We start from the raw sequence: 24,884 nt of genomic DNA, 5'->3' as shown, positions 1-24,884 counted from the left end.
GTCATGCAGTGAGGGGGGCTGAGAGTGGGTGGCATTAATTACCCAAAAGTCCTCTTTCTTTCTCTTTTCTGTGTGCGTTGCAACGGCACATATACGAATACGAACGTTTCCCTTTATAATACCCTGGGCTCGCGCGTCACTTTGCTAGATGTCCCTAAACTCCGTGTGCCAAGATGGCGGTTGGTTGCGGGTAAAACAGAGACAGCGATGATACGAAAAAAGTAGCTAGACGGAGAAAGACAATATATACGGTAACAGACTACAGGACATTGGTCATTCATTGCCTTACAACAACGAAGGAGGGTAAAACAGCGTCAGCGGGGCGACGGAATTATCTCTTTCTAATCCTTTGCCCACATACACGCATACACACAACAGGAAAAGAGAGAGCGACGTTAAATTAATCCGCCGCTGACTACAAAGTTATAGTGGCGGGGGTGGACGACGCCAGGTATAGAGAGAGAGAGTGTCGTGTCCTGGCTTTTTTCTCTTGCCTGTTACAAGCGGAAGCTGCGGTCCAGCGCGCTCGGATAACCCCCAAAGCGTTCTGCTGCTCCAGAGCTATTAATTTTTATTGTCGTCTATCTCAAATGGTGCTTCGTAGTTAATATGCGAGGGTACGTCGAGTGTGTGTTTACGTTCGTGATTCCGTGCTGCTATTGTTTACGCGTTGCTCGTGAGTGCACGAGGTTCTAACGTAAAACGGAAATTGGTTCTCTTCAAGAGAGTCGTGCGTGAAAAATGTGAGGTGGCACTGGCTCAGTTTGTCTGTGATGGCAAGTTTCAACGAGCAACATGTCCGATAGTTTTAATAGTTATTTAGCAAACTTAGGAGATGTCACCATAGATCAAGTTCCCCAAAGGGACCATCCTGCAAATACAGCACTGGATGGTAAACAAATTGAGCCTGAAAGTATAATGGATGGTCATCAGACCATCAATCAACAAGAAGATAATATTGTTGATGCCAGTGATGAGCAGAGAAAAAAAATATCGTCCAACAGGAACAATGATATCAAGGAGATGAGAGCAGAAGGCTCTGCTGATGATATGGAATTGGATGAGACTATTGATTCACGTATTGGAATGAGAATGGAAAGCGAAAGGCAGCACTTAAGGGGGGTTCGCTCTGATGAGGAGTTGGAAGATGATGATGATGGCATAGATGCTGTTAATTTATTGGATTCATTGCCGCTTGAAGGTATATATTTTGGTTTGTTTATTGATGTGTGAATATAAATTTAATTCTTCATGTATAACAATCGAATGTTGTACATCTGATTTGAATATTATATGTATCTGGCTATTTTAGAAGCACATAGTTAATAGAGAAAAAATTTTATTATTGTTATCAAACATAAGCTATAAGATATTATTTTCAAATGTTTATTTAAATTAAACTGGAATGATTAAATAATCAATTATTTAAGGTTCACAAATTTTAACAACCCATTTGTTTACAGGTGCACCGATAGAAGGACAAGAGGTATCAGAAGCCTTCCTTCTTGGCAAGGAAGAGGACGAAGACGAGGTTGAAGAAAAATCTTCGACGCGATCTGACGAAGGAGACAATTTGGAGACAAGTAAACGTCTTGCTGAGCACGACGATAATTTCGATTCAACTAAGAAGAAGCAAAAGAAAGAGGATGGTTCTGAGGGTGCTAATGACGCTGAAAACGATAAGAAAATGGATAAAAAATCGGCTAACATGAGGAGAAACATTCGAGAGGTGATGGACGAGACGCAGCTTGACGAGGCAACTTTGGCTGCACAGAGACAGGAAATGGAACGTCTTAGGAGGGTCCAGGAACAACAGAGGATCATTAGAGAGGTACAACGAAGACAGACTAGCCTTTTACGAAGCAATGTTGGTGTAGAAGATGAGTCTGAGGTGGGCAGTGTTTTGATAAAACGTTTTTCAGAAAAATACTTCTTCAATTAATTTTCAAAATTTATTCATTTATACAAACAAGTTTCAGTCACACTAAATTCCATAGTGGAAACTTGTAAACGTTCAAAATGAGAATTTTTTGAGCAATAGTTTTTCTTTATTTTCTTTATGTAAATTGATTATTTGCATTAAAATTTAGAATGTTGTTCGTTTCTGTTTACATAAGAGAGAATTAAAACTGCCACTTTTTTAATTTTGGTGCAGAAATTAACAGCTGCTTATCACAGAATTATGAAGCAAAACATGCAGCTTTGGTGTAATCAATTGTTTAAATGTTCTTCTATAAAGTGAAACAAATTTACAATTACCTACACTGAACCATTTAATATTTTATTTAAAAAACGAATTCGTTGAAATAACCAATTTTTTACAAATATTCTTAGGTTCGACTTCCTAGCTCTGTACAGTTAAAAGTAAACTCAAATCTGTCTACTGGTGGACAAGTCTCAGTCACACAACAATCGAATTTAGCACCACGTCGACCAATGTCCGAAAACTGTCGCTGGCAGAAAAGTGGTCGAGGTGGTTTCCAAAGTACACAAACATCTATCTCTCGAATACCATCTCGGGGCAACACTCAACAATCTAACGCTCAACAACGCGTTCGTATGATGACACCTTCAGTCAGCATTTCACCTGTGGTAGCAAAGAAGGAACCAGTCGAGCATTTAGAATATTACACTGATTCGGATTTGTCTGATGTGGACATCGACTATGCCGACGTTGAGGATGAATCGATGTCTGATAAACAGATGATTCAAGCTCGAAAGTTATCGGCTGCTACAAAACCAGTACAAAAAGTAGGTAAAGGTAAAGATGTGGTAACGATATCAAGTTCCAGTGATAGTTCCGATGACGATTGCATTGTACTGAGCGATCCTAGCGAGACCGAAGAAACGGACAATGATGAAGATCCAGCCAATTCAGGAATGCATACCAACGATCGATATAACGTTCCAGATGCGCAAGGCAGAGTATTAGGTAACTTACTCTTATCTCTTTCTTTCAACTCTTGCAAACATTATAAAATTATTAAAATTACGTTCGCTTTTTCTATAGTCAATGTTGGTCATCCAGAAGATGAACCAGACGTGTTCCTCGCACCACAAATCGCTCGCATAATTAAAGCTCATCAAATCGGTGGCATTCGCTTTCTTTATGACAACATTGTCGAAAGTATCGAAAGATTCAAAACAAGTACAGGCTTCGGTTGTATTCTCGCTCATAGTATGGGCCTTGGAAAGACTCTGCAAGTCGCATGTTTTTGTGATATATTCTTTCGTTGCACCGATGCTAAGACTGTACTTTGCATTATGCCGATTAACACGCTACAGAATTGGCTGGCTGAATTTAATATGTGGCTGCCGTACGAGGATCCTAATAAGCCTAAAGTAGGTTTGAGTTTTCAATCTTCATTGATAATCTAAATACAACAAGCTTTCTAAAATAAAAAATGTTGTATTTGTAGGTCGAAGAGAAAGCGAACATAAAAGAAGAAAGTAACCAAAGTGACCTTGGATACATGTCGCGGCAAAGTTCCGAGCACGATTCATCGAGCCAACATCCACCGCCGTCAACCATAACACCTGAATCATTAACGTATCCACCATCTCATCCAAGTTACAACCAAACCTACAATCCTTACGTTCCAGCAGGTAACATGTACGATCCCCGCTTTGGTCAACCATACTCAGGTTATAAACCTGATCCTTATGGCATGCCTCAGTACACTTATCCACCACCAACAGCACCAACTTATCAAGATCCTCATAATCCTTATCCTGGTTATGGAGTTCCCTATCCTACTTATGGCTCTCAACCTCCATCACGTCCCGATGTACCTCCGGAAGTGAAGAAGGAAAATCCCTCTCCAACAGCAATAATGCCAGCATCAACGGAGAATCAAGTAAAATCGGAACCCAAGGAGGAGACAAAGAAGGAAACTGAAGAACTGAAGAAAGATGAGAAAGATCCCGTGACGGTCAAAACACCTTTTAGTGTGGCTGCTCCGCCTGATATGGAAATACGCCCGCGACACTTTGCTCTACATATACTCAATGACTCTCATAAGACAATGGCGGCAAGAGCTCGTGTGATTCGGGAGTGGCAAAAAGTCGGTGGTGTTTTACTTATCGGTTATGAGCTGTACAGACAGTTGTCGCTGAAAAAGCCAAATAAAGCAAAGAGAAAACGCGGACAGCCATTTAAAGATCCTACAGCCGACGATGACGATAAGAATAAACCGTTACTCGATGAGATGCATACTGCACTGGTTAATCCCGGACCTGATTTGGTTATTTGTGATGAAGGTCACAGGATCAAGAATTCCCATGCAAGTATTAGCTTGGCATTAAAACAAATGAGAACAAAGCGAAGGATAGTATTGACAGGCTATCCTCTGCAAAATAATCTTCTGGAGTACTGGTGTATGGTGGATTTTGTACGTCCAAATTATCTAGGTACGAAGAGCGAGTTTTGCAACATGTTCGAGCGCCCCATTCAGAACGGACAGTGCATCGATTCGACACCTCAGGATATAAGACTAATGCGTTATCGTGCCCATGTGCTACATTCACTTCTTGAGGGTTTCGTTCAGCGACGTTCCCATTCCGTTCTGCAAGTCTCTCTACCTCGTAAAGAAGAGTATATTCTATTAGTAAGAATGACGCCGCACCAGAGGAAGCTATACGATACTTTTATGAATCAAGTGGTTAAAACTCGAGCTGTACCGAATCCATTGAAAGCTTTCGCCGTATGTTGTAAGATTTGGAATCATCCTGACGTGTTATATCACTTTTTGAAAAAGCGACAAGCCAACGAAGAAGATGATTTAGATCTTGAGGAAACGATAGCTGACAAGGCTGCCGCTGCCGCAGGAATTAAACGTACACCAAAAGCGAGAGCACCCAAGGGGGAAAGTAAAAAGTCCAAGAAAGGCAGTCCGCAGAATAAACCTGCAGCCAGTGTACAACCGAATGCTTCAGATATGTCGATGGAAAATGGTGAGGCTGGAGAGCAACAAACTCAAGGTTTTCAGAATTTCAATGCACCACCACCACCACCACCACCGCCGCCGCCACCACCACCACCACCACCACCACCACCACCGCCACCACCACCACCACCTTCAACAGTTCAAGGCTCGGCATTCACACAACAACCGCAAAATAAGTATCAACAGTCACAGCAAGGAGGCTATCAGAATTATCAAACTGGAGAGTACAGCAATTACTACGGCAATCAAAATCAACAGTCGCAGTATTCAGCGCCTAATAATCCGAATCAACAATCTCAGTCTGCGTTCTCAGCTGCTGGGAATCAGCCAACGCAACCATCTTATCCACCTAATGGGAATCCTACTCAGCAAGCTCAATCAGCATATCCACCAGCTAACAATCAAAGTCAGCAAACGCAGCAGCCTTATCTACCGAATGTCAATCAGCCTCAGCAAAATCAACCACAGTCATACCCACTGACTAACAATCAACCTCAGCAATCATATCCACCAGCTAGCAATCAAAGTTTTCCACCTTACGCACAAAACTCGAGTTATCAACCTGGCAATCAAAATCAAACATCGGAGCAATATCAAGCACAGCAACCACAACAACAAAATTACACTGAGAGATTCCCAGGGCCTTCGCCTACAGGCCCAAGTCCATCGTCGAATACACAGAATTATCGGCCTGAACAGAATCAATCAACAGTGGCTACACCAGGAAGTACAACAAATTATCAACGCCCTAATTATCCTTACCAGAATACGGAGAATACAAGTTATCAAGGACAAACATACTCGCAGGCGGGTGGTTATCAAAATCAACAGTCAAATCAGATGACATCGTCAAATTACGGTTCTTATCCACCGACTAATCAGGGGTACGGTAGTACAAGTCAGCCAATGCAAAATTATCCTGCTGGTTCTCAACAACAGCAACAGCCACCGAGTCAAAGTACGAATTACCAGCAATCGCAACAACAGCAAAGTCAAATTGGAGCTGGATATCAGCAACAATCCTCAAACCCACCTGCTCCGAATTATCCACAGAACCAACAAACTCCTGGTCCGTACTCGCAGCCATTAAGTGCGCAAACAAATCAACAATATTCCAGTCCGACTCCGCAAAATCAATCATACGCTAACGTTGGAACACAATTATATGCGAATTCAACGATACAACCACAGAATCAACAGTATTCGGGTGCAAATACACAGCAGCCTAATCAATCGTACTCGAGCTCGACACCACAACTACATCAGCCGTACGCTAACAGCACGGCACAAAGTGGTCAGCAGCAAAGCTCTTCAACTCCTATGCCAAATCAATCTCACTCATACACTGGAACTCCAAATGTAACACCGAATCCAGTTACTTCGCCGAATATGGCATATAATTCCAATCAAGCGCAGCATCAGCAGCAGCAGCAGCAGCAACAACAGCAGCAGCAGCAGCAGCAGCAGCAGCAGCAGCAGCAGCAGCAGCAGCCAAATCAACAACAAGGTTATCAAACGAAAGGATTAAAAGGAGGACATCAAGATTCGACTTTGAGCTATCCACAGAATCAGGTACCACCTAGTACAGTGCAGCAAACTCAATTTGGTTATGGCAATCAACAACAAAAACAACAGTCTTATCAACAATCAACACAGCAACAACAATCGCAGTCGCAACAGTATCAACAACCTGTGCAGCAGCCACAACAGCAGCAGCAACGACAAACACAATATCAACCACCGCCTGTACAGCAGCAGCCGCAACAGCAGGCACAGCAGTATCAACAACCAGTGCAGCAGCAACAGACTACACAATATCAACAACCTCACGGTTACAATCAACCAGTTCCAGCTTATCAACCGACAAACCAGGTAATTAATATTTTTTTAATGTACGCGAGAAAGGAAAGATCACTTTGATTATTACTTATTTTTTAGTCACAGCAAACGCCGCAGCAGGGTTCAATCGGTTATCAACAAAATCAAGCAGGATCGACTAATTCATCTGTCCAAACGACGTACAACTATCAACCGCAATCAAACCAGCCAGTTCAGAATTATCAACAACCTTCTCAAACAATTAAAACTGAACCAGGCTACAGTTATCAACAAACTGGAAACAATTTCTCATCAACGACAAATAATCATACTCCAATGCCAGCATCCAATCAAACGCCCAATACTCAGCAGCCACCAACGCAAGGACAAAATCAATATTGGCAAGGAAATTATCAGAATCCAAACAATCCTTACTACAATCAAAATCAATCTAACCAATATCAAACAAATTATCAAGCTGAAACGAGTGGTAATTATCAAACAAATCAGCAGCTGAGCCAGTATCAAAATTATCCGCCCGATACGAAACCACCTCAACAAAATCAAACGTCTCTACAGCCTGTACCGAACAATCCTGGCACTAATTATAATAATACAACATCTGTTCAAAGTATTCCAGAACCGTCGAAAGACGAAGAAAAATGTATCATTGATCAAGATAAAAACAAACTGCCAGATAAAGATAAAGACAAAGAAGATAAATCCGACGACGAGACTGTTCTTAAAGACGATGTGGAAAAAGATAAATGTTCGCCTACTGGTTTACCTAACTCGATGAACGTGTTTAAAGATCAAGAGCCAGGAATCCCTTATGACTGGGCAACAGAATTAATGAAGGGTTACGTACCTGGTTTGATCGATGCTTCAGCTAAAATGACAATTTTCTTTTGTATCCTTGAAGAGGCAATTCGCCTTGGCGATCGTATTCTTGCATTTTCGCAATCGCTCTTTACGCTTAATCTAATCGAAGACTTTTTAGCAAGAAACGATTTCAAATACGCTGATGGTAAGACTGAATCTTGGGCGAAAAATACGAACTATTACAGACTGGATGGTAGTACTAGTGCTTTAGAGCGAGAAAAGCTCATCAACGAATTCAACGCTAATCCTAAGATTCATTTATTCCTCGTATCGACAAGAGCTGGTTCGTTGGGAATCAATCTTGTTGGAGCTAATCGAGCGATAGTATTCGACGCATCGTGGAATCCTTGCCATGACACTCAAGCGGTGTGTCGAGTTTATCGTTACGGTCAGCAGAAAAATTGTTACGTCTATCGTCTAGTAACGGACAATTGCCTTGAACGAAAAATTTACGATCGCCAGATTAGTAAACAAGGCATGTCAGATCGAGTTGTAGATCAATGTAATCCTGATGCTCACTTGTCTCTCAAAGAAGCTACAACATTAAATTGGGATTGGGAGGAAGATAGTGATCCTCAAGACTTTTCTGAAGCCAAGGACAATTTTCCTGATGAAGTGATGCATATTGTTTTGGAGAAATACTCGACTTTATTGACGAAACAACCATTCCATCATGACAGTTTACTAGTCGATAGGAAGGATAAGAAACTTAGTCAAGCGGAGAAGAGACTGGCTAGGAGAGGATATGAGCTTGAGAAAATGGCTGCTACATCGAGACCGAGTTATAATTATGTACCTGGAAATACTGCGGCTAGAGGTAATTTTTTTTATAAATCTACTTTTGTTGTATAATACATTATTTTGATTTACTACATTTTACAGTTATTTTGCGAATATTATATTAGACAATATTATGAAAATCTCAATTTATTTATCAAAGACAAAACATAACAAACTACTGTTTTTTTTATTCTCAGTGTCCGTACAATCAGGCAATTTACAAATAAGGCAAATCCGTGACGGACCAACGCCTAAGCCCGTTGCATCAGTACGACCAATGCAACAGCGTGGCGCTGAAGGACTATCACGTAATCCCGGCGGTAGCAGGTGGATTCCCGCAGAAGTCTGGCAGCGTCAAGGCATGAGCGCTCAAGAAATGACTCTACCACTTGATGTTGTTATTCCAACAAATTCACCCGATAAAGGCAGTATTGTGTTGAAGGCTGGACAAAGAGTTATGGTGTTGAAGAGTCCTAAAGGAATTTATATGCAGTTAGAATCTGGTAAAATTATTGCCATTAGGACTGCACTTAAAGTTAATCAGGGAGGAAAGAAAGATGAAGAACCGTCGAAAAAGGGTACGTTTTTAAATCATGATAGCAATATATTTTTGTAAAATAATACTGATTTTTTATTCACGACTACATTTTTTTTCATTTTTACAGGTATTACTCCGGTGCCACATAGAAACAACGTGAACAAAGGAGAAGTAAGTTTTCCTTTGCGAAACAACTCGGCGATTTCAATCATACCCAAGTCTTCAACGTCCAGTGTACCATTACAACCAAGTCGTCCAATGGCCATGAGAACGGGTGTGAACTACAGGCCTTTCGGTGAAAAAGAAGTGGTGAATCGAAGAAAATCAGTGGCAACGGCAACAGCCAAACCTTACAATAGTCAATTCAACTCAAATCAGGTTTCCATGTCGCGAATCAGTAAATCTAAGCATGACGATATAGGTGACAGTTCAAACTCATCAGATGGTCACAAAGTTCGTCCAGAACAAAGGGTGGAAGAAGTACGAATCGAAGATGTTGTAAGTGAAAAGGGATCGAATTCAGATTATAGTCCAGCTTCAAGTAGACTATCGAATTCGGATACTGATACGAATTTACCAAGACCGATGATGGAAACCAAGAGAAGTCCAAATTTCCCTTTGGACAATTCGAGATTGCACGGCATGCATCCAACTCCGTACGGAATCGAGCCGAAGATCAATATTCCACGCAAGCTCGAGATAAATAGGCAACAGGAGAGGAAGATTGACAACAGTGACGACGTAATAATAGAAGATCCATCGAAGCGATTGCATCAACCGTATCAGCCGTATCAACAGCAACCAACAAGGCCACAACCGCGTCCAGCCGCACCTCGAGCTGAAACGAGCAAATCAACTCCTGCTCCAACGGGAGCAAAACCAACAATGGAAATGGAGAGTCAACCGCTTTCTGGATATCCTTATGCGCAATACCCAAGATATTATGATTATACGGATCCAAGAACGAGGCCACTCGCTGATCCTTATGCTTCATACTATGCACAAACGGCAACGAAACCAACAGATGAGAAGCCAACGAAAAGTAGTAACAGTGGCGAGGCAGCGACTTTCTCAAGGCCGACGAAGGAAACTACGCCCGCTAAACCTTCAGATACAACGTCCACTACTAGTAATAGTAGTACGCCAATGAGGGAAGATCCTCATGGACCAACTGCATTTAGTCATCCGTCGAGCGTCAGACCGGCTTATGCACCTGGACCTTATCCACCTTATGATCCTTATGCTCAGCATTATCCTGCACCTGGTGGTAGTGCGACTTATTCTGCTGGAGGTGAGATTTATACGAGAAATATTTTTAAAAAATCTGTTAAAGGAAATTTTTCATTTCAACGATAAAATAACCTTGTCGTTGTTCATTTCACAGCAGCGGCAACGGCGGCAACTTATCCAGCTTACGGTACAGCAAGTTACAACGCTGATTACGCACGTATGTATCCAGCCTTTCCACCGCCACCACCGACAGCAGCAGATCCGTACAGAAGTTATGGCCCACCACCTCCATCTGCGGCAGGACCACCGTCGAATTACTACGCGCCTTTTCCACATCCACCGCCACCTCCTTATCCAAACTACTCATTCTTGCCACCATATCCTAACCCAGGAGTTCCAGCTGAGCCACAACCGCCGGCTTCTTAATCTTTTGGGTGGTTACGATACTTAAGTTTTTGCGATGGAGTTTGGTAAACTTTATACGTTGAGAAGAAATCGAAAATTTGCGGTTTGATTACTTGAAATGCGTCTCAATGATACTGAAGATAATATTTTTTAATATCAGTTTTTTTATGCATAAAAAATATTCATAATGAATTTAATAGGAAACGAGTTTTTGGTAGAAAAGGAATTGTAAATGAAAGAATGCTGCTTCTTGTCAGCCATCAAATTTTCTATTTGTTAAAATGGATTAATTTTAAAGATAAAGATTTTACCAAACTCCTAATCGTACCGACTGATTTGTAAGATCATCATTCATTCTCCGACAGAATTGAGATTTTCTTTTTTATCAAGTAATCAGTGGTTAATAAACTTGATAATGCACAAATTATCTCGAAAGTCGAAGACCGAATGATACCAAGCTGTAAGAAAAAAAAAAGCTTCAGTATAGGAATCGGCATAGAAGGGCAGCCGCTATCGGCTTAGTTAATTATAATTAAGTGTCAGTTTCTTTTTATATGTATACTCTTAGATAGTGCGATTAAAAGTTGTACATTATGATGCGAGCGAACACACAAGCAAGTATAAGTAAATATAGGTAGATTATATTATAGGCTTTATATCAGAGTTGACGAATTTCTTACTTCACAAAGAACATTGAGTGCAATTAGTTGACAAACAAGTAACATTTTTCGTCGTTAATATTATAAGTGTGAGGCAATACAAATGCCTCGCCAGAGGTCGAGTCACTCGCCGACTTTTAATTCTCATATTTCGTTTTTTCAATATATTCTTTTTTCTGTTTGAGCATTGATGGTAATCAAAGCCTAAGAGAATGAAACTGACCGTTTATATATACATATATTAGAAATCTAATATATACTCAAAAGTATATAAACAACTTGTCCAAGTAGCTGTAACTGTTACGTGTTACTCGTCGTAATGTTGTCGCAGACATTTTTTACAAGCATATTATATACGTTTCTATTCGTGAACGTAAATAGTAAAAAACTTACGGGAATAAAAAAACAGTATTCGTTATAGCCAGCCAGTAACAAAAGTGCTTTGAATTGACAAACTTACTGTAATAAAAAGTATATAAAAAAGTAGACACGTCGTCGCTTGTTTAGAGACAAAATTCGCGCTGTACGAGAATGGAAAACTCGAGGATTATTGAAGTGGCGGCCTAAAAATCGTCATCACTCGCGTTTTTGAATACTGTGATAATTTTTGTTTTTTGTCTCGCAACTTGCGATCGATCACGACTCTTTGTTGAACTGTCCTCTCTTTTCTATGTTCTCTTTTCTTTATTGAAACACAATTCACGACCTGTTACTAACGTAAGGCAGCTGTAGGTGCATGATTTTTCCTATATTATACATGTATGTGTGTGTGTGTGTGTGTGATGAGATGGTGAAAATTGATAGTGTTGTAAGAAAAATACGTGGAGATTCAGAGTTTGTTAATTTCTTCTCTGTTATCTTTATAAGAATGTGTTATGGAGTGAAAGATTTTTATTGGCACAGTGGTCGTTAGGTTGGGTTTTATAGTATTTCTTTTTGCAAAGATTTCTTTTGTTATACGACGTTGTTTAAAGATTGCATATTTTATTTCATAAGAAATAAAGAAGCGTATTTATTCGGGTACGAATAAGATTTTGTAAAATTTTCTTATTTGATGGAAACTCAATTGAAAAAACAATCTTCTTTTGCGAATTTTTATCGAGAGACGAGTAATGATAATTAGGTAAATTTTATCAATGTTAAATGATTATTAGATGAGTATGTGAAAAATACAATTTACTCTAATGCATTTATCACATGGACTTTTCAGTGGAAAACACAGGTAGCTTTGAATGAAAATCGTGCTAAAAGAAACGTGGTGACTCGGCCCATCCTGGCTTATTAATTTTTATTTGAATTGAGAACTATACACAGTAACAATGTAACAAAAATATTCAACGTTTTACATTTAAAATGTACATATATATAGAAATTATCTTGTACTAAAATTCTAATTTTTTTGTGAACAATTAGCCTGTTAAAAAATATGTTAAAAATTGAATTGTCTTCTAATGCGTGGTATTTGTCCTTTTGAATGCGTCATAGATTACTTAGATAATATTTAGTTCAATGATTTTTTTGGAAAAAAAATTAACCGCCGAAATTGGCGTAAAAGGTAAAAAGAGAAAGCGCGATACTTGCAATGATTGTACAGACATCAGTATCCTGAATAATTAGGCTATACAAAATAAACGTACAGTAAGAGTAAGTAAAAAGAATTTTAGTAATAATAAGTATAATTGAATGATAGTATATAACGTTTATTGAATTACATGAGTAAATGTGTATAGTCCGACAACAACAACAAAATCAGAAAAGATAAAACAATTTTTACTCTATCGACGAATGAAGCGGTCTCTTTTCCTTTTTCATAGATTATTTGCCATTTGCGTATTTTGTAAATAGCCATTATTTACATTTCATACTTATTTATTATTGACTCTGCGTCGTATGCGATGTCGAAAAACGACTGCGACGATGTTAACACAATTATCGCTTTTCTCGATGTTGGAGTATCTTATGTAAAATAAATTGTTTATACCATATGCCTCACCTCTATTTTTTGTACGTACCTTTTGCTAATATAGAACTATTTTTCTTCTATTATAAAAATTTTCGAGGTTCATATTGAATTACCATAACTGAATCAGTGAACACGCATACCTGTTAAATTACAACTTCGATTTCGGACAATTTTTACATTGAAAAAAAAACAAAGTAAAGCTCTTTATAAAGTGCGGCGTTGTCTATAAGATGGGTTTCGATAGACAATGACAAGCATACAAGAAAAATAACGTTGAATGTTAATGAAACGAATTAAATATTACTATTTTTACATTTAACTTTCATAGATAGGTCATTGAACAACTAGAGAAAAACAAAATTTATTGCCGTTTCATACACATATGCGTGACGACGTTGTAAGCTTTTTCCGGAAAAAAATCTCTGTATAAGATAATAATTTTTTTGGTGGTCTTTATTATGGTAAGCGCTTTCTTCTTATGTTTCATATTGCCCTTACGTTAGGTGTGATCTAAGACCTGAGATGGACAAGTTGTACAAGGGACATTTACAAAGCTTACAATTGCGTTAGCTCTCGAAGTATCGTGTACTCAATATATTTTATTCAATTGTTAAAACCAACTGTTCAATGGCTAAGGTTCGTTATAATGAACTGTGAATAAATTTTCCATTGCGTTAAGCTTCAATAAAGAAGAAAATAAATGAAAATATACATTGTTTGATCTTCAGCAATTATTCGTTATAAATAGCTGACCTTTAACAGATTAGTTAATTGTTTTTTTTCGAAATTGCTGAAAATTCTATTATTGCTACACAATTCCTATTTTAAATTATACTTTAAAACTTTTTATCGCTAGTGTCTTCCGATCGAAGTGCTATAGCATTTACTTGTGCATCAGTTTAATTTTAGCTTTTGAAATTGTCAGACGAGCCGATTTGAAATATAGAAAAATAAAGCTTTGTATGCTTCTCATGTTCATTATTTTCATTATTAGTTACTGTAATTATATTAATAGTAAGTTTTGCTTTGCGTATCTATCGACAACTTCTCTGTTTCATTGAGCATTGTCGATTTTCTATTTACATGATTTCAACTACCATTACTGATTCGTACGTGATCGATTGACAAATATTTTATATTTTAGGCGAAGCTTTATATAATTTTTGTAATGAGGCCGAGTGTGCAAAACGCTGCAATTGAGGACATTGCATATTGTACAAGCTGGACCACAGATTCATTAGAGACTGCTCGTGCTAACAATTATCAGCAATCAAAGCGCGAGATCGGTTGCAAATTGTAATACCAATAAATTCAATAAATTAATTTTTTTCCTCGTAATATTTTATTTCAACGTGACTTTCTTAAAATCTACTTGTTTAACAACGTGTAATATTTGGATATATATAGATAGGCTCATTCCATAAATGAATTCGAACGATAAACGAAATCAATAGCATCGATTTTCATTCAAACTCTGAAATTTTTCATCAATTTTCTTGAATTTAAATACACATTTTTACAGACCTACTGACGCCTTTTGAAAATATAAATCATTATTTCAGAAAACAAACATTTAAATTTAAAGTAGTAATTTAAAATCAAAATGAAAGTATCAAACGACAAAGAAACGATTTTAATCGTGTTATATGTAAGAAATAGATTTGACCAACACGTGAGAGGTGTATGAATAGTTTCTACTTATTTACTACATCTTAAACATTAAAACTCAATTACGTCTTGGAAAAACTATAAAATACTGTCTCTTCAGCATTTACATAGTTGTGTATGATGAGTTAGTCTTTGAAAAAAAATTGTCAATTTAGAAAAAATACGGGTAATTTTTTCAATGTTATTCAGTATAGTTGGCTTAATTTCTATTAGTCTCTAATAATTAACTGATGTAATTAATAAAATAGCAATAAATATTTTTTTGCAAATGCTTCTTTAAAATAATGCTATATTATGTCATAAATCGACTGATTAGAGGTTTACATAGCTGAGAAAAAGAAATATTTGACGTACATAGTACGTTCGTTTAATTATTATTGTTTTCTTGAGACGCAATTAAGAATATCAATATTTTTCGAAAATATTCTCTTTTATCTTCTATTAATTATTTGAATGTGGCTTTTATGGAAATTAAAGTTTATTATGAAATGAAATTCTATGTGGTCTGATAATTATAATAATTGATAAAATTGCACATGGCGAAGACAAAATTGAAAATCATTGAATTGTTTTTTATTGGTATAACTTTTATCTCGTTACTTTCTACGTCTATTGGCATTTAAAATTTAAGCGGCAAGGCGCCTGCGCATAATAGCCATCACGTGACTTTAAAATGCATAAAATGTAAACATACGCAATAACGTATAACCACAAATTTATTGTGTGCATATCTCGTGTAAGCCAATCGTCGGATATTTTGTCATTCCTTCTCCTTTTTCTGTGCGCGACAAATAGTATTAGGCATTTCGTATAATTACAACTCAAGTGATTTATTCTTAAATATGCAACAACAAAATCATAGGATTTTTTACAACAATGTATCACTCCTAGTGAATGATATGTTGAAAGACAAATGAAAAGGAAACTTACTGACAATTAAAACTCGTGCAGCACGAGTCGTCTCTTTGTAAGATGGCTGATATTTCGACGAGTGCTTTGAGCAAGAAGAAAAAGGTGTCTTTGCCGGTTGGTTGGTTGGAACGTTTCACAAAAAAACATCCTGATAAGCCATATTATTTCAATGTAAACACTGGCGAGTCCAGATGGACTCCACCAGTGAATGACACTGATAAGGTTACATAAATACACTTTTCGCTTTCATTTAGCTTGTTTAGTCTACAACGATTTTTGATTTTCCTTTTATTTCTAGACCATGGAGAAGCAAAGAGGTAGAAAGAGGAAAAACAGGGATGACGAGGAGAAGGAGACAATAGATCCACCTGCTGAACCAAAAAATAAAGACACTCCAGCTATGCAACAGTACAGAGAAAAAATGGCTCAAAGAAAAGCAGCTCTGGAAGCCAAAAAGAATACTTCGAAGTCAAAATCAAATCTTAACAAAATGGTTACTCCTCAAAAGATGAATGGTAATGGTAATATTTCAAAACCCAGTGTTCAAACAAGATTGAGACGAAGTTCAGTAGTGCTACTTAAGGATAATGATTCAACCTCTAGTGATGCTAGTATTGTTTCAAATGCCAGTATGGGATCCAAAATCAAACAGCTGGTGAAAATAGCTGAACCTGTATCAAAAACTCTGAGTATTTCAAACAAAGAAATCTCCAACTCTCCTCAGTCAATTCGTAACTTATCAAAGATACCTAAAGTTCAGATTACCAGAGCAAAATTACCAACTTCTTCTGACAGTTTATCAGATTATGGTACTATGTCTGATAATTGCCCAAACAATGTGAGTGTAAGCACTGGTAAATCTAAGTTTGGTACACCAAAGAGACTTAATAATAATTTGGCCAATGAGAGACTAACAAAATTGAGAAAAAGTTTAAGCACGGAAGAAAAAAAACCAGCACTTAATAAACGTGCACGTCGAACAATAGCAACAGACTGTAATTACAATGACTCTGAGATGATTGATCAAAGTAAGTTATTGGGTTCACCATTATTTATTCGTTCAAAATCTCAGAGCAGCAGGTTAAATGATTTAGAACGGCGAGTACAAAAAAACTCTTTTGTAGAAATGAATCAAATTAAGCAAGTTAAATCTGTCGAAGAAGAAGTGGCTATTGACGATAAGAAGCTTTTAGAGAAATGTGAAGTCGCTGATCTTTTTTGTGAACAAATGGATTGGGAACCAATTGAAGATGAGAAGATCACATTTGAAGTAAATTTACTTCTTAAATATTTGATTAATATATTATGCTACAAATTGATTTATTCATATAATTTTAGGTGTATTCAGTTCGGCATCAACTGTGTGAAAAACCAGCCAAAGCATTAAGTGAATTATCATGCCATATAATAAATTCAGGACATATTCCCAAGAAAACAAATGCTCTCTACATCATCATTGATACAAATGTTTTTTTGTCTAACTTACCTTTTGTAGAGGAAGTCCGAGATTCTCAGTCTGAAAAGTTTGGGCGACCATTTATTGTAATACCTTGGACTGTTTTACAGGTATTTTAAATACAATTGATAAGAATGAGATTATTCAATTTTGAATTAATTCATTTTATACATTTTTTAGGAACTGGATTATATTAAAGACAATAAAGACAATTCTAGATCTCATGCTTTGAAGCTCAATGCCAGAAAAGCTGTTGACTTTTTGAATAAACATTTCAGTGCAAAGCATCCTCGTTTTCTAGGACAGACGCCCACAGATGTTGAAAAGAATAAACAATTGTTTAGTGTTGAATGCCCTGATGATGAAATTTTGCAAACGTGTTTACAAGTAAAAGATTCTACAAGAACGGCAGTAAGCAATTTTATTAAAGTAATAGCAAACTTAAATTCTGCTAAATACATTTCATTAATTGTATTTCTTTAATTAGGTGCTACTCTCATATGATAAAAATTTATGTACAAAAGCAATGATTCATGATATCATTACATTAGGACGAGACGAACCACTTGAAAAAATATTTTTTTTAAAAGCAGCGGAAACAAAAGACTTTCTATCAAATAGTTTGCATACGCACATTGAAGAGAAAGCGGAAGATGTTACGATAGCGCAGAAAGAGATAATGGAGACTGATGATATTATAGAAGAAGCAAAAGCAATTATAAAGTCTGTGTTGTCTGAAGTAAGTTTGTCTTTATTTTATTTCAAGAAAGTCTGTATTAAGATGTAAATTATAATTTGTAACATAATAATACTATTAAGACAATAATATGATTATAGGTTGTATCTAAAGAAATGGAAACTCTGTTTGGTAACCGATGGGAAATGCACGTAATCATCCGACCACCGTGGTCTGTAGCCACAGTTCTGAAATGTGCTTTGAAACATTGGATGGGAGCTGTGAGTTTTTCATTTAAAACTAGGAAAATAGAGACGATGCTTCATGATCTTCTGGAGCAAATAAACAATGTACCAGAAGGGGGACGAAAATTGAATGATGCTAAACAGTTTTTGGAAAAATGTAATGATATAGTCCAAGGATTGGATTCGAGCAAGTATGATCAATTCAAAATTGAAGCCTTGGACAAATTAGAGGTAAGCACTTGAGTCTACTTCTTTCAAAAGCTTATTTTTTCGGGAAAATTTCAATGCTTGCTTATATTTTAGAAGTTAAATCAAAGATGTACAAATATCATCAATGAACTAAACGGCGAAAGGTTAAAGTTGTCTGTAGGACTAGAACCAAATGTCAATGAAGAGGAAAGGAGAGCTTTTATTGCTTTCCAAATCTTAGAAGATATCTACAATTATTCAAGAGATATTTGGTAAGCTATTATATTGCAAAGTACTCGTTTTCTATATATTTTTTGTATTGATTTACTGATATTTGGTTTGTTTGGTAGTGGTATAGCATCAGATACACTTGGGTTGCAGTGTTCAATTCAATACAACAAATTTAATTCAGTCCTTACACCAAAGATTGCGATTGAGCATGAGAAAGATGTCGGTGTTAATGTTAACAGACTGTGCCAAGCTCTGGAAGTGTGAGTATTTGAAATTTATCAAAACTTTCATTTGTTATTGTCCAATTTAAAAACGATTGAATTTTTATAGATCATTGGCAAGATTGAACGAAGATATTCAGCCAAACGATCAAATTATTTATGCACTGTATGAGACAATCATGCATTTTTCTTCAGATGTGAATTTCAAGGAATTACCACAGCTTACTCCTCTCGATTTGTTCTGCTGTTTGAAACATCGTAAACCACAAATCGAAAAAGGCATCGACCAATTACAAGAACTTTGCGTTCATTTTGCTCGCATGGCAAGTCATCAGTGTCTATCGTAATTAGCTCAAAAAGAAAAAATAATTAACAAATAACAAAAAAATTGTTTTTCTCGTGTATATTTTCGAAAAAGAAAACGATAATTACAATCCATCAATTAAGGTATAGTTTTGGGAATCCTTCCGGAGGTTGTTGCAACCAGTTATCCTTTGAGTAGTGTACGTGTTGCGTTTCAATCACGTGAAAAGTATATGCGTGTCTTGATTTGTCGCTTTTGTTTGGATTAGAAAAGTGGACGACTTGACCGTGTAACAATATGCAAGAACCTCGTCGTACTTCAACAGGTCTGAATGTACTAAGTTGATAGTAAGCCTCAGGCTTGTCGTAAACTAAAAGTTTCTTAGCATGAGGATCCTTGTTGCGAAGGTAACGTCTGTGGACTCCAGATTTGTGTGAACCAGCAGCGATCCAGAGACAACCATTTTCGCGTGTCGCATCGTCCAATGCTATCCAGAAACCTGTGAGTTTCATTGGATCTGTATACAGATAGCTGGCATCTTGGTGAACCTTAACTGCGGATGAAATTAACGTTATTATTTTTTTCATTGTGGATTGTACATTTAAATAAAATCGACTAATTATTTTTTCTTGTTTTTGTATTGAGCTTCTTTAAGTTATTAAATCCTATAAATTAAGCGTAAGTTCGACGTTTCTTTCAAATAATTATGAATTAATTCAATAATTTATTTGTTTATTTTTTATCTAATGCGATAGGTAAATTTAATATAAATTGTATTTTTGTTTTTTGAATATATAAAATAAAAAAAATATTAACTAGTGTTTTTTTACGTTATTTCTTAAAGAATTATTGAATCAATATTATAATAAAGAGGTTAGAAGAAGCTTGTAATTATTGCGACACATCATAATCGTAAAAGAATAATTTTTTGTACTAATATAATTCTACACGAAATAAAAGAAACAAATAACAGTTTATTAACTATGAGAGGAAATGAAAAGTTTTTGTTGTACCTTCCGATCCGATTCCTGAGTTTTTGTAGATATACATGGATTGGCAAACAGCCGGCTCGATCAGTTCCAGCTGGAATGCGATCTCTTTGACTTTTTCACTGAAGGTGTACTTTTTGAAAACTGGATGCTGCCAGTGCAACGCGTGTCCTACCTGTGAATTGAATTTTATTTTTTCTTATGAATTGTTCTCGATTTCTTATTTGGCGATTAAAAACTATACAATGACCTTGTTCAGAGATACACTGGGATGGACTTTCAATTTGCCATTGGATTCCAAAGCCTCCGATTCGAAAAAGTAGCTGATTTTGTTGGCACTGTCGAGGAAATACTGATCTTTGCTCTACAAAATAAGCAAATGTACATTTAGCATAGGAATTCCCAGAAAGCCAATATTTTTACCCACTTCAGAAAGGTGAAAGTTTTGTAATTTGACAAGGATTTTTTATATCTATATATCTGGAATGATTCAACTGATTTTGATGGGGATATAAGCTCATTTAATAGTGTATGCTAGTACGTAAGTCCTGTTTCGTTATCGGCAAAGTAATAAAATTGAAGTCGGTGCTGTTTGAAAAAATTGCTTGATGTAATATTTAATCTGTACCTGCTGTTGATCGATGGTATTGAAAATCTTTCTCTTCTTCTCAGGTGGTAAATTTGTGGTAAACTCTTCACCGGCAGACTTCAGCTCATCCACCTCCTCGGGCTTGAAGAAGTCTTCGATCACAACGAAACCATCCTTCTCAAACTGCAAGGAGAAAAACCAGCCACGCGTACATTTTGTAATTCAAAAGTTGGCCCACGGTCCCGGCCTTTTTTATAATGGGGTACTCCCGTAAGGCGGACCGAAAGTGCAATTGGTAAAGATCCGCGGCGATAAATCGCACGGCAGCGCGACACTTTCGCGTGGCCAAATAAAATTAATGACACCTAAATTGTCCTTCCGCTCGTGCTTCCAAGTCCGCGTGAGAGGGAATTTTGCCTTGGAATTCGCTGTACATCTTGGCGCGCACGCGAGCTCCGACGAAAATATGCAGGTGAGGCGCTTTTGGGGCGGAGGAGGGAGGGGCGGTTATTGCTGCCGCGCTGTTTCGCCGGCTGGGTAATGCGTGCCCGTATATTCACCGCGAGTACAAATGGGATCGTACAATTTTGACGATAGTCGGGCGCACGAAAATTCGTTGTCCCGCGGATCATCCCCGACGACGCGGCGGACGTCCCGGCACGAGCGCATAAACAACGGTGCCCCGGGCGAACTCCCCGTCGGACTGCGTGTATATATAGTCGCGCTTGTCCATCCGTCTCTCGCTATGCGCCAGTGCGCGCGTCCTAGCTGATTTAAGGTCGATCTGCGAGATTTCGACGGGCGGCGCGGCCGTGCTATTGTGTTGCCGCGGAACAATGAGAATTGCCGCCGCGCGCCGCCGCCTGCTACGTACGTTAATATATAGGAAGTGGCCCAGTTTGTGCTTCTTTCCTCCTCCCCCCACCCTCATTTTTTCATCGATTCGGACGACGATGGCATTGTTCGCGCTGCTGGAGAAATTCGCGCGTGATAATGACGATTTTGTTTGTGTGCGGAAGAGAATGTCGAGAGTTAAGCGGCGTTATGAATTTTACGACCAAACGAGATTGCTTATCGGGTGTACGTTTAATTGTCTTTCTTTGTTTTTGTGAAAGCGCGTTCGTGCGTTCTTTTCTATTCGCGTCTTGGTTTACATTGCGATTGGGAGTCTTTTTATGTTCGATTGGAATTTTCAATAATTTATTATTTATGAAAACGAGAAAAAAGACATTTGCAAGCAATACAATTTGGGATGGAAATAATATGGTTCACGAAAAAAAATATCGTCACTAACATTACCAGGCGAAAACACTATTACAGGCAATAAGCACGTGGGCTTTCGGTTTTCCAAATTTCTCTCCTCTCATCTCTAGAAAAACGATTGCACTGTCGAGTGAAACGCTCGACGACGACACGCATGCACATTCCTCGAGAAGCGAAACGAATTGTCAGGGAAGAAAAATGAAAAGATCGACGATTACCTGGCTGAGAACGTCCTGCATGTTGGCCGCGACTGTCTAGCACTGCTGAAAAGGCCGATCTGGGTTCGGGTCGACGTACCGACGCACTCGAAAAAGCTCGTGGGCCACAGGTCAGTCAGTCGGTCACTCGGTCCTCGCGTCAATTGCAACTCCGCCCGACTGACGCTTCCGCTTTACTCTCTCTCTGCGTTTCACTTTCGTCCCTCGGCCTTTGTCGTCGATCTTTCTCAGATTAATTACGGCGCACAGAAGTGTCTTTGTTTTCTGCACTCTGGCTTCGCTTGTCACGCCGACTCGATATCGCTTTAACTGCTCTCCCCCGCTATAATTGCACTACTCGCAAATGTCGGTCTTGGAGTCTTATCGCCGCGAATGCTCTGCAACGCTCTTTCTGAATGGCATCTCGTCTCGACCGATGTCTTAGCCGCGATTTCGGGCGCGTTCCTTTTTCGTCTGCCCCAACGTATCGTCTGCAATTAGCCAGACGAAGCGGCGCGATAACTGCACTGTTTGCTCAAGCGCCGCGCAGCGCCTTACCGGGTCGAAAAGTCAGGGAGCGATCGCCTCTGCATCTTCTTCGTCGCGGAGAGCGGCCGCTGGCATGAATAATGCATTCCGACGCCGGACTGACACGGCGAAAATCCAAAGCGCCGGAGCTCGTTCTCCCGCGAGAGCAGTGCCGATGCGCTTGGACCCGGGCCAATCGATGAGAAAGAAGACGGAGATAGAGAAGCTAGAATTAATTGGCGCATTGAGTCCCGACGTATGCGCTATTGTTTGCTGTTTATTTCAATGTTACGCGTACACCGCGAGCTGTGCCACGCTCGCGCCTAGTTCCGAGCCTGGCGTTCGATGACTTTCGGGGTGGCTACGTGCTACAGTGAATTCAGTGGATTTTTATAAAAGCACGATGACGTCATTTATTTGCCGAATTATTGCCAATTGCTGCAGTCATGGACGCGAGAATATTTCGAGACCGTACTCTATTACTCGAGCTGCAGCGCGCCATATGCTGCCGCGTTGATGAACTTTGATCTGTTGCTTCGAGATAGATATATGCCGCACGGACGTCCCAGCAAGTCGAATGGCAAATCTCGCATTTCCTTGATTACTTCGTTACCCCTCTTTAAAGTTCAATCATACAGAAATGCCTATGACTTCGAAATGAATGTAGCCTATGAAAGTATATGCACAACCATTCAAGACAATATTGTTTCGGTGACCAAAACGTTTTGTACTGATGGTTCGCTATAAAATTAAAGCCAGCAAATAAACAATACTAATTTAGTCAAGATAAGCGTATCTAGATTCAACAGCAGTTCTCAACTTACGATTCTCCTTTATAAAGCCAGAAAAATTGTAATAAACGTCGTATAATAACGTACTTCGTTTTGATTGTTTGCATAGGTTTCGCTATTGAACCCTGTGACAAGAAGGAATACAAATTTCAGTGTAAAACTAAATATCTGAGTGGCCACTGTGAGACTGAAATAGATAGTATTAGTACGACTGAGATAAGATACTATTTTACGTTTGCCGCGGAGAAGATTACGAAAAATGTATGGATGACTATAATGAATTAACGCATAATCAAGATCGGACTTGTGAATTGTATGGAGAGGTGTCGGCTCTTAATATAGAATGTTAATAAAAATGGCTTAATTAAAAGACTCTTAATTAAAATTAGTTATCGTCATTATTCCATTTGTATGTTTCATTTTTAGGAATCCCATTAGAGTTGTGTAATATTATTAGAAATAAAGGTATGGATCAATAAATGATTTTGGTATTTGTTCAAATGTTTATCTTTAATGAAATTTTTACGGTTACAATTTGTAAAACGATGGTACACTGAAAATATTGACGTTCAAATACAATGCCTAAAAGATATATAAACTGCTAGTTTTTGTAATACATGAAACAGAACATTACATTTTCTTATAAAAATAAAAAATGGTAATACAAATTCAAAAAAAATGATTATTATTCTCATTGTAAAAGTATAAAAATATACAAGTAAATCAAATTATTTCTAAAACATCACGCGTTATGCACGTTCGAACAAAGGTTGACATAGCAAATAATTTTATTCATACATTACGAAAAAAAAGTCACACAAACTATGGCTTCATCAAATTAACTTAATAATCTACTTGCAAAAAATCTCGACTTTACATATATCATCGCAATCATCAATTACACTATTAACAAACGTGAATGTTTCGTTATTCGATGCAGCACGATGGTAGTTTTGATCGATAACGACCGGAGTAGCCGTTGGACGTGGTTGCTCGCCGACGACTGACTAATAAGAATAAAAATAATCAAACTCCGGTGCCGCCTCCTCGTCATCCAGCGTGGTGTCCTCGCTCAAATATTTCTCGATCTGTGACATAAGCAGCGATCTAATCAAACTTGCTGTGTTGTATTCTTGAGTTTTCTCGGATTTCTTCTTGTTAGTGAAGATTTTGCGTTCGGCGATTTTCTGCACGAGCTTTTCTATCGCCGGGAGCTCCTGTTTGACAATGTCCATGGTCTCCGAGAATTCATTCAAAGATCCCATATACCCAAACTTGACGATCTTATCTTTCGCATTCGCATTATTCTTAACCAGATCTTGAATGAAGCGGACTTTTGCTTTTAGAACATACGACACAATCTCCATAAGCCAAGCTCTTACGTCGATTAGTTCCGCGGCAGCA

General features: G+C 38.1%; 3 protein-coding genes across 5 annotated transcripts; 2 read left to right on the top strand and 1 right to left on the bottom strand.

The window, feature by feature from the left end:
• Window positions 1-100: 100 nt before the first annotated feature.
• LOC131663843 (uncharacterized) lies at window positions 101-14,023 on the top strand. 2 transcript variants are annotated; one of them, XM_058934545.1, is made up of 9 exons: window positions 101-1,201; window positions 1,464-1,831; window positions 2,335-2,932; window positions 3,011-3,342; window positions 3,420-6,818; window positions 6,885-8,463; window positions 8,624-9,004; window positions 9,092-10,255; window positions 10,349-14,023. In XM_058934545.1, the coding sequence occupies exons 1-9, from the start codon at window positions 796-798 to the stop codon at window positions 10,618-10,620; spliced, it is 8,499 nt and encodes a 2,832-aa protein (XP_058790528.1). In that variant the 5' UTR covers window positions 101-795; the 3' UTR covers window positions 10,621-14,023. The 2 variants fall into 2 exon arrangements, with proteins under 2 accessions (XP_058790528.1, XP_058790526.1); XM_058934543.1 differs by having other exon boundaries at window positions 1,464-1,891.
• Window positions 14,024-15,619: 1,596 nt separating this feature from the next.
• LOC131663874 (transcriptional protein SWT1-like) lies at window positions 15,620-19,166 on the top strand. Of its 2 annotated transcripts, XM_058934601.1 has the most exons (10): window positions 15,620-16,023; window positions 16,100-16,829; window positions 16,926-17,071; window positions 17,140-17,367; window positions 17,438-17,668; window positions 17,745-17,996; window positions 18,095-18,409; window positions 18,482-18,639; window positions 18,718-18,858; window positions 18,929-19,166. In XM_058934601.1, the coding sequence occupies exons 1-10, from the start codon at window positions 15,862-15,864 to the stop codon at window positions 19,164-19,166; spliced, it is 2,601 nt and encodes an 866-aa protein (XP_058790584.1). In that variant the 5' UTR covers window positions 15,620-15,861. The 2 variants fall into 2 exon arrangements, with proteins under 2 accessions (XP_058790584.1, XP_058790583.1); XM_058934600.1 differs by having other exon boundaries at window positions 16,100-17,071.
• Window positions 19,167-19,257: 91 nt separating this feature from the next.
• Window positions 19,258-22,367, bottom strand: LOC131663875 (uncharacterized). Its single transcript, XM_058934602.1, has 5 exons — window positions 22,183-22,367; window positions 20,741-20,884; window positions 20,363-20,476; window positions 20,137-20,287; window positions 19,258-19,676 (listed from the first exon to the last, which is right to left on the bottom strand). The coding sequence occupies exons 1-5, from the start codon at window positions 22,201-22,203 to the stop codon at window positions 19,258-19,260; spliced, it is 849 nt and encodes a 282-aa protein (XP_058790585.1). The 5' UTR covers window positions 22,204-22,367.
• Window positions 22,368-24,884: the final 2,517 nt, after the last annotated feature.

Source organism: Phymastichus coffea, unplaced genomic scaffold, assembly GCF_024137745.1.
Source record: "Phymastichus coffea isolate CEN01 unplaced genomic scaffold, Cenicafe_Pcof_1.1 PCOF00039, whole genome shotgun sequence".
In the NCBI taxonomy this organism is placed as follows: Eukaryota; Metazoa; Arthropoda; class Insecta; order Hymenoptera; family Eulophidae; genus Phymastichus; species Phymastichus coffea.
Note: the sequence above shows the minus strand (reverse complement) of the source record. Positions and strands in the feature narration are given on the sequence as shown.